Raw genomic sequence first — 13,883 nt, 5'->3', positions numbered from 1 at the left:
GGCATCACAACTCACAGTAACCTCCAACTCTTAGGCTTAAGCAATTCTCTTGCCTCAGCCTCCCTAGTAACTGGGACTACAGTGCCCGCCACAACGCCTGGCTATTTTGGTTTTTTGTTGCAGTTTGGCTGGGGCCGGGTTTGAACTCGCCACCCTTGGTATATGGGGCCGGCGCCCTACCCACTGAGCCACAGGCGCTGCCCTCCATACCTAAATTTACCTAACCATTTCCCTAATGTTGCATGTTTTTGGTTATTTCTAAGTTTTTGCTTTTATAGTTCTGAGATGAACATCCTGGTACTTAAACTACTGTCCACATTTTGGATTATTTCCTAGTCTACTTCTAGATAAGATTTCCTGGAAATTTAGTTGCTTCTAGATAGGTTTCCTAGAAAACTAAGAAGTTGATTTCCTGAGTCAGTAGGTGTGGATTTTTTTTTTTATTTTGAGACAGAGTCTTACTCTGTTGCCCTGGATAGAGTACCATGACATCATCAGAGCTAACAGTAACCTCAAACTCTTGGGCTGAAGTGATCCTCTGCTGCAAGGCCCAGCTGTTTTTCTTTTTTTTCTATTTTTAGTGGTGACACGGTCTCACTCTTGCTCAGGCTCGTCTTGAACTCCTCAGATCCATCGCCCAAGAGAGCTCAAGGAATCCACCCAATTCGGCCTCCCCAGAGTGCTAGGATTACAGGTGTGAGCCACACGCCTGGCCTGGTGTGGATGTTTTTAAGACTGTTGAAACATATTGCAGATTGTTCTTTGGGAGGTGGTTTGTGATGCTCATACAGTATCTAAAAGTTAGGACAATGTGGTGAGATGTTTTTACACCATCTTTATTCCTAGGTACTGTTTTAATTTTTAAATTAAAATACTTTGTTATCCTTTAGTTTGAGGACATCAGAATATATTCTAGCTGTTTCTGAGTTTTGCCATACCAGAAGTTGCATTGCCCATTGTGGGGTAACTGATACAGATAGATGAGTGTGTTGAGATGCTACATACTGGTCACAGTCACTAGTCCTTTGGGTATAGAAGCCCATGTTACGCCTTTTGGTCTTAAAAGTTGTCCTTGACTTTGCTCTTCTCCCATATCATTCATGTTTGTGTTTGGGTTAATGATAGTTTTTCATAGAAAGACTAAAAGGTGAGGTCTTTTATTAGATTCTTCTAGGGGGATTAGAGAATTTATTTTTTAATTTCTAGGCTTGTCTCCTAGCTATAGGAAATTTCATATAAGTTCTTCACCTAGGAGATATCAGAGTCACACACTGAATTTTTCCTATACAGGTAACTGCCAGAGAGCCTCTGATTCAGATCTTTCTCCTCCACGGAATAGACCTAGGCACGGAGGCTCTGATTCTGACCTTTCTCCACCAAGGAGGAGACAGAGGACCAAATCTTCTGATTCTGATCTGTCTCCACCTCGAAGGAGTCAGCCTCCTGGAAAGAAGGTAAGGATTTTGAGGAGCCATATTCTTCCTTTATAGTGACTCTTCTAGTCCCAGAGAATCAAGCCAGAGGAGGAAGACATAGCTCTTGGAAATGTAGTAAATTTTAGTTAAAAGGGCCTTTGGAACTCTTTCCCTCTCTCTGAAGGCAGAGCCGGCTATCCTCAGATGGACGTAGAAATACCAGATTTCCCAAGTAGCTCTGCCTTTATAACCTTATAATTCTATAAATCTCATTTTTTAATAGATCCAGAAAAACTCCCTATTTTCATATAAGTAAACTACGGACTATAGTTTGCAGAGTGGAGTTAGGGGTACAGAATTTGTGTCAAACTGATCACATATTCATACTTCTTGCACTTAACTATCTGTGAGATTTGGGCAAAAGTCTTAATATCTCTAAACCTCAGCTTCTTTATAAAATGCATAGTAGTACCTACGTCATAAAGTTATTTTGAAAATTAAATGAATTAGTGTAAGCAAAACTCTTACCACAATGCCTGGGATAAAGTAAGCATTTAGAGTTTACATTTATAAGCTGGACTATCGGTGTCTGTGTCCAGAGCTTAAAGATAGGTACTTAAAATATAAAACTACTTTTAGAAGTTGGATTTTCTGGGAAATTGTATTTTTCTGTATTTCACTTATTTTGTCTTATTTTAAATCTGTGATAAAGCTTGATAAATTTGCCAAAAAAAAAGTCCACAAGTACCCTGAGTAGTTATATTATAATAAAGATCACTAGGAGTAGGAAAGGAATCTATTTGTAAATTGGTGAAGAAACAGAATGATGGAACCCGTGGTCTGCATTTGACTCTCCAGGGCAGACTTCTCAGGTATGTCTCCTCTGTAGAAGACTTTACTAGTTCTGGCAGGTAGACCGCTAGCCTGTTCTAACCCAGGAAGTGAGGTTCTCCTCTATGGGAAAAGAAATGAGATCTCAGTTTCAACTGGACCCCTTGACATTTTTATTATTTTATTTATTTAGTCCATGGATAATTTAATATTAATTAAATTTAGTTGCTTAAGGATGTTGGGATATGCTGTGTACTCCATTCATGAGTTGGTCTTGGTACAAAGTGGATATTAGTAAAAAGCTTTCATTTGGTTATATATTCTGTTGTTATCCTGAAATACATCCATAATTTAAGTGTCTTAGATTTACTTGAGTTTGAACTTTAAATGGAATATTAAACATCTCTACTGGAGGGCTTAGAGTGTGATACTGGCTTTTGATCAGATGACTTGAGAGGGTGTCTTCTTCATGTGTGCAGTTTGTTTACTGAAAAGTCAGAAATAAAAATTCTTATCCCTCCTTTTAACATATGATTGGTTTGTGTTTTTCCTTACTCTTAAGCTTGATGGCACTATTAAGTTTTCCATGAAATTAGATTTTACTTCTGTTGTATTTTGTGAATCCTGTGGTAAATAAAGAGAATATCAAGCTAGAGTTTTGGGTTTGGTTATTGCTTGTCATCAGACAAAAATGCAACCGACTGTATATTCATGGAGCCCATTGCTGCATCGTCTCACTAATGCTGGACACTCCCTTTTCATTGCATAGGCTGCACATATGTATTCTGGGGCTAAGACTGGGTTGGTGTTAACTGACGTCCAGCGAGAGCAGCAGGAGCTCAAGAAAAGGGACCAAGAAACCGTGGCATTTGAAGGTAAAAACATGAAAGCTCAGAGACCAATCTAGGCTCAGGTAGCTTTTATTTCTTTTTTAATGTAGCATATTGTACCTCATATTTTAAACTTTTGACTGTATCAGATTTCAGTTCTGGTTTTATATATTATTTTAACTTCTTAGTGGGTCCAGGTCATTCTTTTCTTCTTGAAAAGTGTCATTTCTCAGGCCCAGCATTAATACGCACCTAGAGGTTAGTAGGAATTACTTGTGATCTGGCTGCAAAAGTTCTTTCTTACTCAGTCAGCATTCCAAGAGATTTCATTTTATCTGTTAGAATATTGTTTCTTATTTCGATACCTGCTATTTATCTTAAAAAGGATTCTTTCCTTTTGAAGCTGAATCCCAGTATGCTGAAACCGTATTTCGAGACAAGTCTGGTCGTAAGAGAAACTTGAAACTGGAGCGGTTAGAGCAAAGGAGGAAAGCAGAGAAGGACTCGGAGAGAGATGAACTGTATGCCCAGTGGGGAAAAGGGTAAGTGAACTGCTGAAAGGGAACACAAATTGGCAGTGACTGAAGCAAGTCATTTCTTTATTCTTCTGACCAGTTAGTTTGTTGTTCTGCCTTCACAGCTGTTAGTTACCAGGAAGGGGAAATTTTGTGTGCTGAATCTCATTCCTAGTGTGCTGATATATCCCACTCTTCCAGTGGGTATTCTGGGAGTTTTACCCTGTTCAATATTTGGCCTAGGCTACTAGAAAGAGGAGGTTCTCCAGATTTCATGGGGTGGTCCATCTCAGTGTAGGTGTATAAGTGTCAAACAGGATAGCAAACACTCTTGGTTCTTTTTTGTCCAGGCTTGCCCAGAGCCGGCAACAGCAGCAAAATGTAGAGGATGCCATGAAGGAGATGCAAAAGCCTCTGGCCCGCTATATTGATGATGAAGATCTGGATAAGATGCTGAGAGAACAAGAAAGAGAGGGAGACCCCATGGCTGAATTCATCAAGAAGAATAAGGCCAAGGAGAACAAGACTAAGAAAGGTGTGACTTTTGGGAATCATCAGAGCTGGAAGTGACTTGTGTGAAGAGAGAATCATTAGGGTGCTGATGATAGCTATGTGCAAAGAACGCTTTCCTGTACAATTTTAAATTCATTATGTCTGTGAGTTTAGATTCAACTCAACTGATTTTTCTGTATAGAATTTTTTTCCCTCACTGTTATCAGCTCTGAATTAAATTATATAGATAACTGAGTTCTTTTTTCTCCCTCTCATTAGTGAGACCTCGCTACAATGGTCCAGCACCTCCTCCCAACAGATTTAATATCTGGCCTGGATATCGCTGGGATGGAGTGGACAGGTAAGCCTCAGGATTCCCCATGTTTTTGTTTTCTCTTCCATTAGACTCTAACTGTCCCTAACCATTCTAAAATCATTCTTCACTCTTCCTCATTCTCTGCTCTAATCACAACATGAAAAATATTCAGTAAGCTTGCTTCTGTTTGTGAGGTCGATAAATCCTATTTTTGATGCGTGGAACATTCCTACTTCTGTTTCCTTTTCAAAACTATCCTTAAAGCTTGAGACAAATAACTCACGTGGTTCAGATTGTACATCCTTTGCTTCAGACATTGGTTTCTTTCCGCGTTATTTTCTTAGGTTTGAGGGGATGACTGATGAGTTGTGGTCTGAAGCCTCCTATGTGTTGTGTCTTTTAGTCACTTGTAATGTCTCACAAACCCCTGCCACCTATTACCATCTATTTACCTACCACCATCTGGACCCACATACTCTAAATTCTTTTTTTTTTTTTTGAGACAGAGTCTCATTTTGTCACCCTCCGTAGAGTGCTGTGGTGTCACAGCTCACAGTAACCTCCAACTCTTGGGCTTAAGTGATTCTCTTGCTCAGCCTCCTGAGTAGCTGGGACTACAAGTGCCTGCCACAACTCTTGGCTATTTTTGTTGTAGTTTGGCCCGGGCTGGGTTTGAACCTGCCACCCTCGGTATATGGGTCTAGCACCCTACCCACTGAACCACAGGTGCCACCCTAAATTCTTGCATGTTATGATGGATGAACTGTATTTGCTCCTATCCAAAATCAGTCCCTCTGCTTACATTTTAGACCCTCTTGCCTACTAAAGGATGTTCTAATATCTAGCACATGGTTTTCAAACTTTAATCTCAGGACCCCTTTATACTCTTAAAAATTATTGAGAATCCCCAAAAGCTTTTCTTTATGTGGATTGTAGAAACCACCTATTAGAAACCAAAACTCAGATGTTTAAAAAGTATGTATTAAATCATTCTAAGAAAAAGCCATTAAATATTAACAATGTTGCTGTTTTTATGAAAAATAGCTATATTCTCCAAATGAAAAAATAGAGGAATGGCATTGATACACATTTTTGTAAATCTCTTAATGTCTGGCTTGATAGTAGACAGCGTGAATCTGCATTTGTCGGTTGTGATGTGTTGTTTAGCTGAAGAACAGGAAGAAAATTCAGCCTCAAACATGGGTAGTTAGAAAAGGAAGGCATATTATATTTTTTGATGTTACACAAAACTCAGCAAGTGCTAGTTTCTTAAAGGTTAGTTATGTAGTATCTGAAACCAGGTGAAGGAATTTTTTATACTTTTCCCACTGTTAACGGTTATTAAAACCCACGATCTCTTTGTACTTTGAGTGGCTCTTTTACCTGTGCATAGTTGTACAACATCATGCACTGGGCATTTGTAAAATACTGGTTTGCTGAGTGTTTCAGATGCCTCCAAATGTTGACGTATTTTCACTAGGCAGTATTAAAAAATCAATTTTGTTAACACTGCCTCTGATCTTATCATGGAAGTCTGTAAATAATGGAAAGCTAAATAGTTCATGGTGATGCATACAGATTTTTTTTTCTATTACCCAGCGTATGAATGCAGTGGCTCAAACTTCTGGGCTCAAATGATCCTCCTGCCTTTACCTCTCATATAGCTTGGATGCAGATGCCTACAAGCACCTGCTATGACTTCTGGCTGATTTTTCTGTTTTTAGTAGAGATGGGGTGTTGCTCTTGCTCAGGCTGGTCTAGAACTCTTGACCTCAAGAGATCCGCCTCCCTCAGCATATCAGAGTGCTAAGATTATAGGCATGAGCTACCACTCCCAGCTGATACACAGTTTTGAAAAATTCTAATTTATGGCTCAGCGCCTGTAGCTCAGTGGCTAGAATGCCAGCCATGTATACCAGAGCTGGTGGGTTCAAATTCAGCCCAGGCCTGCCAGACAACAATGACAACTACAACAACAACAACAAAATGGCCTGGCATTGTGCTGTGGCCGGCACCTGTAGTCCCAGCTGCTCGGGAGGCAAGAGAATTGCTTAAGCCCAAGAGTTGGAGGTTGCTGTGAGCTGTGATGCCATGGCACTCTACCCAGGGTGACAGAGTGAGACTCTGTCTCAAAAGAAAAAAATAAAATAAATAAAAATTCTAATTTACACTTGAAAGCTCGCATTTTATCATCGGCAAGAAATACTCTCAGTTGTTTTCCATCAAGTAAAGGTCACCCTGTAGAATAGGTTTTTTTAATAGATTCCATTGGATTTTGTACCTGGGGGATCTTTCTATCCTTGAGTATAGTTTTACTTCATCCTTTTCAGTCCTGATGCCTGTTGTTTCTTTTTCATGCCTAGTGCGTTAGTTAGCACTTCCAGTGCAGATGTTGAGTACAGGTAATAAGAGCAGATGTCTTTGCCTGGTTCCTAATCTTAGAAGGAAAACATTTAGTCTTTTAAGTATGTTGTAAGCTATTTTTTGTAGATACCTTTTATGAGGCTGAGAAGGCTCCCTTCTATTCCTCATTTGCTGAGAGTTGTTTTCAGAAATATATGTTGGATTTTGTTCAAAAGGTTTTCTAATTCTCTGGTTTCTTCCTTGATCTGTCTGACGTAATCGTCATAGACCAGACATGCGCCACATAGACTCAATAGAAGTTCCTTGTGTTGACCACCTCTGTATGTGGCCAGTTTGTTGTAGTCCCTTGGGTGGTCAGCTTGCAGAGCTTCTGCTGTACTTTCAAATATTTGTATTTTTTTAATCTTGAGAGTAGGTTAGTCTGTTCCAGTTACTCTGCCATGACAGGAATCCTCCTCCCCATCTTATATGGGCCTGTGGCATTGTCTTCTATCCCTTAGGGTGTCATCAAAATCTGAAGCTCCGTTCCTCATATTGGCATATGTTTTTAAGGTAGCTGTGGTTTCAGGCTAGCTTATGTCTTTGATTTGTGACTCAATGTATGTAGTCTCTTTGGTAGTAGAATTTTTCAGAATACCAATTTGCCACATACCCAGCAGTAGATATCTTTATGGCCACAACCCTACAACTTTGCTACATGGAAGTGTTTTTTTTTGGACCCATAACTTAGAACTTTCCTTTACCTGGTTTTTTGCTGGTGTTTAATGCATCATTTTTCCCAGTTGCTTTTCTCCACTTGTTTTTCCTGTTTTATCCTAGACTTCTGATTTTATTTTCCTTTGTCATCCTTGCCTTCTTCCTGTTATTTATTCTTCTATCACCTTTTCTAATTTTGTCTTTTTCAGTTCATGGCAAGGGAATATTTCTAGAACAGATTTATAGCATGTCACAGTCTCAAAAGCCTATAAGATCAATTAAGCTAACTGCCATTATTTAAAAGAAAGGCTGGGGCCCAATAATCAGTTTGCCTAGAGTCATCCAGCTCACCTGATAAGCTGTAATCCTGGGTTTCTCTGGTCCAAAGCTCTTTCCACTGTGAATTCTTTTGCAGTTTGTTTTTTGATTCTGCTTAGGACTTGGTTTGTTATTCACATATCATTGTCTGCATTATTATATTAGTGTTTATTCTCTTAAGTACTTATTTCCTAAAGGCAAAAAACCCAGTGGTTTCCTTGGTGCTCTGGAATACCATCCATGTCTCTAAGGTTGGCAGTGATACCATTTATAATGAGCTTCCCTTCTTATTAAAGCCTCTATCACCTCACGTACCCCTTAGGGAAGGCCTTAGCATACATATAACTGAAATTGGTACTTGTCTCCACCAAATCAAGAAGGAGGAAAGAGAAGTTTATTAATTTGCTGGCAAAAGGGGAGGATGGCAGAGTCTTGAGAGACTCTTATCATTCTCCCTTTAAGCAGAGCTTCAAAGGGGGTTTTCAGCTACCGGCCTTTGCTATTTAAACTATGGTTGGTAGTCTGGTCAGCCTTTCTCTGGTGAAGATGACCTCATGCCCTTTGCCCTTTGCCTAATTCTGTTGTGCCATCTCCTTTGGTTTAAAACAAAGAACACTCCTTTGCTTCTCTGATTACTGGCCTTGGGCAGGAACTGCAGGTTTCAGTTCCTCAAAAAATGTGAGGGGTTTTAAAGAGATAACTTGTAAAACATTTTGTCCTTTTCAAACCCTTACTTGTGTTACATGCATGTTATAACCTTAAATGGTTATGTATTGGGTACCAGAGATTCCCCAATTAGCATGAGACAGTCCCTGAGCCTTGCTTTCTATTGGGAAGAGAACATAGACAAGTAATTTCAATGCTACTTGGTGTTACTGTAGAGGATTTTCAAGGGCCTTGAGAGCACAAAGGAAGAGTAAATTTAGCCTTAGGAGGATGTGGTGAGGGAGTGCTGCCTAGAGGAAGGGAGGTCAGTAACCAGCCAAGTAAAAATGAAAGGAAGGGTGTTAAAGGAAGAGGGGCCTGTCTGTGCAGCCATAAGGATATGGTGTTATTGGGGGGGGGGGCGTAAACACTTTGTTATTGTTGGATAGCACAGAGTGTGGAATGGAGTTGTGTGAGGTGTACTGCAGAGGTAGGTGTGGCCTGTTCACAACACCTTGGAAGACCTTCGGAGGAGCTTAGTCTTCGCCCTAGAGCAGCGGTTCTCAACCTGTGGGCCACAGTACACAGGAACTGTATTAAAGGGCTGGGGCATTAGGAAAGTTGAGAACCACTGCCCCAGAGGCAAAGGAGAGCCACTGAAGGATTAAAAGTATCTCTGTATTTTATTTTCTGAGAGAGTGCTGTGGCATCATAGCTCACAGCAACCTCAAACTCCTGGGCTCAAGAAATCCTCTTGCCTCAGCCTCCCAAGTAGCTGGGACTATAGGTGCCTGCCACAGTGCTCAGCCGTCACTGCATTTTAGATAGACAAATCATTCTGGCAGTGACATAAAGGATTTGAAAGGTACCGGTTTGGAAGTAGAGTTATGTACAACATTGTTGTAGTAGCTCAGGCTAGAGGTGATGGAGATCTGAATTATTACTTTCAGACAGTGGTAAGAGAAGAGGAAGTGGGGAAAGGGTTAGGGATGAGGTGGGAGGACCTTTGATGGATTTGGGGGAAAGGATTCACTGGATTTGGCACAAGGAATCACATTGATGACCTGAAAGAGAACTAGCTTTCAGCATAGTCAAGTAAAAGCCAGGTTCTTAATGCGTTAAGGAGTGAATGAAAAATGAGGAGACAGGGACAGTGAATATGGGCTTTTAAGAACTTTAGATAAGCCTGAGAGTGCATAGTAACTGGCAGGGCTTTAAGGTGGACTTACTACTTCGGTGAAACTCACCCCATGTTGGTTTCCTTGACGTCCCGCTGCTGGTTGTTTTGCCCTTTCTTCTTTTTATACAGTGCCTACCACTGTATAAAATGAATGTAGTAAAGAGTTCTTTATATATCTTGGTTACAAGTTCCTGATAGATAAATGATTTGTAAATATTTTCTCTCATTTTGTGGGTTGTTAACTGTTTTAAGCTACTAAAATGTTTAGGGTAGGTAATTTTCATGCAGGGTAGTTGTTATATAGCAACAGATAACTAATATATATCCAGTAAATGTTTAATGAATGGATAAAGTCTAAGATGTGGATGTCAGCTGAGAGTGAGTTGGGCCTTTAGAAACTATAGTAAAGATTTGAAGTAGTTAATGAATGAGAGAAGGGTTTGCATAAGGACTAAGAAAAGCATGAATTATGTATTTTGTCCCTTTGATTCTACTGGATATGCTTTAAGTATTTTTGTGTAATTGCCTCACTTTCCTTATGACTCATTATATTGTAAACTGTGAACTGTTTCTTTTAAAATAAATGTCCATTTCAAGGTTCTGTATCTCTTTTGGTTGCAGATCCAATGGATTTGAACAAAAGCGCTTTGCCAGACTTGCCAGCAAGAAGGCAGTGGAGGAACTTGCCTACAAATGGAGTGTGGAAGACATGTAACTTTCCTGAGGCTGTGGGGATGGCTTTGGGTTATGTCAGTGGGCGCAGGACAGTAAGACATCTGTGCTAGTAATCAGGGCCCACACAAACCAGCAACTTCTTGAACGGTAGCTGTGACCACAGAAGAATATTGGAGACCTGATTTTTGGACTGAGGTACCTGTACTGCTCAGGTCTGACAATACTGGCTGTTGCTGGCTGTTAGAGGAACCATTGATTTCTCAGTGTCCCAGGGTTTCTTCTTGATGAGGCTTTCTCCTTTTTCTTTTTTTAAATAAACATACATTTATTTTTTTAAAATTACATTCTTAACTGGATATTCTGTTTGGGGGAAGAATACAAGCGAACATTGAATCCCTGTGGGTCTTAGGGGTGATCGTTGTATTTTTCCTTGATTTAGAATACAGCGTGAGTAAAAACTTTCTTAGTGATAGAGCCTTTCTCTGATTAAAAAAAAGAATTGGTACTAACTTAGAATCAGGAGTAGAAATATGGGTATTTGGAGACAAGGTATATGATAAAGGTAGTGTTAACAAATTAATGAGGAAGATGGCTAATGGTGCTCAGAAAATTGGCTTATATATGGACAGAGATAAAGTTGGGTCTTTGTACCATATAAAACGAAAACAAACCCCAAAGTGATTAAAGACCTAAATGAAAGGCGACATGATAAAGGTAGTAGAAACAAATGAACGTCTTTGTGACCTGGGGGTGAAAGTAGATTTCTTAAATAAGATCCAAAATCCAATCCATAAGATCTAGTGGTTTTGACTACTTCATAAGTAAAGATTTCTATTCGGCAAAGCACCCCATAGTCAAAACTAAGGGTGGATGTAGATAAAAGGAAAATATTTGCAAGTCTAAAACTGACAAGGGATTGCATATATAAGGGACCGAATATAGTTGAGGTCCTACAAATCCAGAAGAAATAGATAATACCAAATAAAAATATGTGAATGCAAATAGGTAAAATCAAAAGGGAAAATTGGAATGGCTACAAAATGTATTGCCTCACAGGTAAGTAGAGAAATGAAAATGAAAATACCGAGTTTCTACTTTATATCTTTTAGTTTGGCAAAAATAGGCAAGAACTTGAACTCTCATGAGAAATCAAAAGTCATGGAAAATTTCAGTTGGTGCATCCATTCTGGAGAAGAGGTGGGTGAAACTTATTGAAGTTAAGTAATATCTAAGATATAATTTTGCATAGTTTTTCGGAGTGTGGCTCTGGAGCTATACTGCCTGAATTTGAATCTCAGCTTTGCTAGGTATGTGACCTTTGGTAAGCCACGTCTCTGTGCCTTATTTCTTCATTTGTAAAATGGAAATAATAGTACCTACCTCATAGGTTTTTTATTTTTTAGTTTTTAATTTGAGATAGAGTTTTCCTCTGTTGCCCTGGCTAGAATGCAGTGGCGTCATTGTAGCTTACTCCAACCTCAAACTCCAGGGCTTGAGCTATCCTCCTGCCTTAGCCATCATACCCAGCTAAGTTTTTTCTATTTTGTAGAGATGGAGTCTTGCTCTTGCTCTTGTTCAGGCTGGTCTTATACTCCTGAGTTCAAGCGATCCTCCCACTTGGCCTCCCAGAATGCTAGGATTACAGGTGTGAGCCATCACGCTCAGCCACCTCAAAGGTTTATTGTAAGCTTAGAATAATGCCTGGCACACAGTAAGTCATAAAATTACTAGCTATGATTTTTATCATCATCATCATCAGTGTGGTAGTCAGCTTCCAAGGTGGCCCCCAATGATCTCCACTCTCTGGTATTTAAGCCCTTGTCATAGTCCCTCCCCCTCACCCCCCAGTGAATAGGGCTGACCTGTGCAACCAATAGGATGTACTGGGTACGAGTGACTGCTGCAGCTGTGTCATAGAGACGGTAAAGCCTTGCACTATCTTGGATCCTTGCTCTGGAGAAAGCCAACCTCGTTGTCATGAGAACACTAAGGTAGCTCTCTGGAGTGGCCCGTGTGGAGAGGCACTGAGGTCTGTCACCAGCAGCCAGCACCAAGTTGCTGGCCATGTGAGTGAGCCACTTTGGAGTAGATCCTTCAGCTCTCTCTAAGCCGTCAGGCGCTTGTAGCCCTGATAAGACACCTGACCTCAGCCTCCTCAGAGATCCTGAGCCAGAACACTCAGCTCCAAGTTCTTGATCCAAAGAAGCTGTGAGATAATAGAAGTTTCATATGTTTTTAAAAATAATTTTATTGAGAGCTTTATTTATTAAAGAGTTCACCCCTTTAAACTGTATGATTCAGTGGTTTTGTATATCACAAGAGTTGTGTGACCATTAACAATTAATTTTAAGACATTTTCGTTACCTTGCGGATACAAGAAATTTTGTACCCATCAGCAGTGATGTGCACTTTCTCTCAGCTCCCCCATCCTTGGGCAACCACCAGCCACTTTCTGTCTCTAGATCTGCCTACTCTGGACTTTCATATATTGATAATATGTGAATGGGACAGTCATAAAATGTGTGGTCTTTGGCTTCTTTTGCTTTGGATCATATTTTTATGGTTTAAACATATTCTAACATGTATCAGTACTTAATTCTTTTTAATGCCTAATCAATTAAATAATATTCCCTTGTGTGGATATACTGAATTTTATTTATCCATGTATCATCTGATGGATATTTGAGTTGTTTCCACTTTTTGGCCGTTATGAACATGCCGCTGTGAACAATTCATGTATAAGGTTTTGTGTGGATGTGTGTTTTCATTTTTTTTTGGATCTATGCCTAGGAGTAGAATTGCTGGGTTATATGTAACTCCATGTTTTACTTTTTGAGGAACTACCAAACTTCTTTCGAGGAAATACAGTTTCTCCACATCCTTGCCAACATTTGTTATTATTTTTAATTGTAGCCATCCTAGTAGATGTGAGGTGGTATATCTTACAATGATTTTGATTTGCATTTTCCCGATGCCTAATGGTGTTGAGCATCTTTACATATGTTTTGGAGAAATATTTATTTACATCTTTTGCCCGTTATTCATTTGTGTTACTTGTCATATATATATATATCACATACACACTCTTATGTAAAGAGTTCTCTATATATCTTGGTTACAAGTTCCTTACAGATAAATGATTGGCAAATATTTTCTCTCATTTTGTGGGTTGTTAACTGTTTTAAGCTACTAAAACTTTGGGGGTAGGTAATTTACATTAGGGTAGTGGTTATACAGCTGCAGATAACAATACATTCAATATGTACCTACATGGAAGTAGTTCCCCTCCTGGTTATGTCCTTCAGAGAAACTTGCACAAATCCTCAAGGAGTTACATATAAGGACATTTATCTATGTGTAGTTTGGAGAGCAAGAAATTGGAAGCAACTTTCCATCACTGCGGGAACTGATGAGCAAAATATGGCATATGCATCTGATGGAATATTATTTAAAAACTAATCAGATGTTAGCCCTTAGGACCTTAGCAACATGATAAACTCCAGGTGAAGGAAATAAGAAACAATGAGGTTCATAGCTAATTGAATTAAACAAACAAAATATTATTTGTTAAGGAAGATGATAAATACTTCATCACTAGAATAAGGT

At 39.5% G+C, this 13,883-nt stretch overlaps 1 protein-coding gene across 3 annotated transcripts in view; it reads left to right on the top strand.

The window, feature by feature from the left end:
- Positions 1-10,619, top strand: part of BUD13 (BUD13 homolog) — a 30,797-nt gene extending 20,178 nt beyond the window's left edge. For 2 of the 3 annotated variants that reach the window (XM_023516049.1, XM_023516050.1), the window contains 6 exons: positions 1,291-1,454; positions 3,016-3,121; positions 3,480-3,618; positions 3,942-4,126; positions 4,363-4,444; positions 10,224-10,616. In XM_023516049.1, coding sequence (XP_023371817.1) covers positions 1,291-1,454; positions 3,016-3,121; positions 3,480-3,618; positions 3,942-4,126; positions 4,363-4,444; positions 10,224-10,317 — 770 coding nt within the window. In that variant the 3' untranslated portion in view covers positions 10,318-10,616. Of the gene's footprint in view, positions 1-1,290; positions 1,455-3,015; positions 3,122-3,479; positions 3,619-3,941; positions 4,127-4,362; positions 4,445-10,223 lie in introns of all 3 variants that reach the window. The other variant, XM_012808165.2, reaches the window with a different exon arrangement.
- The last annotated feature ends 3,264 nt before the right edge of the window (positions 10,620-13,883 follow it).

The sequence above is a fragment of the Otolemur garnettii genome, unplaced genomic scaffold (genome assembly GCF_000181295.1).
Source record: "Otolemur garnettii isolate 467f Iridium unplaced genomic scaffold, OtoGar3 scaffold00086, whole genome shotgun sequence".
Lineage (NCBI taxonomy): Eukaryota > Metazoa > Chordata > Mammalia > Primates > Galagidae > Otolemur > Otolemur garnettii.
This window is presented reverse-complemented; position numbering and strand designations above follow the sequence as displayed.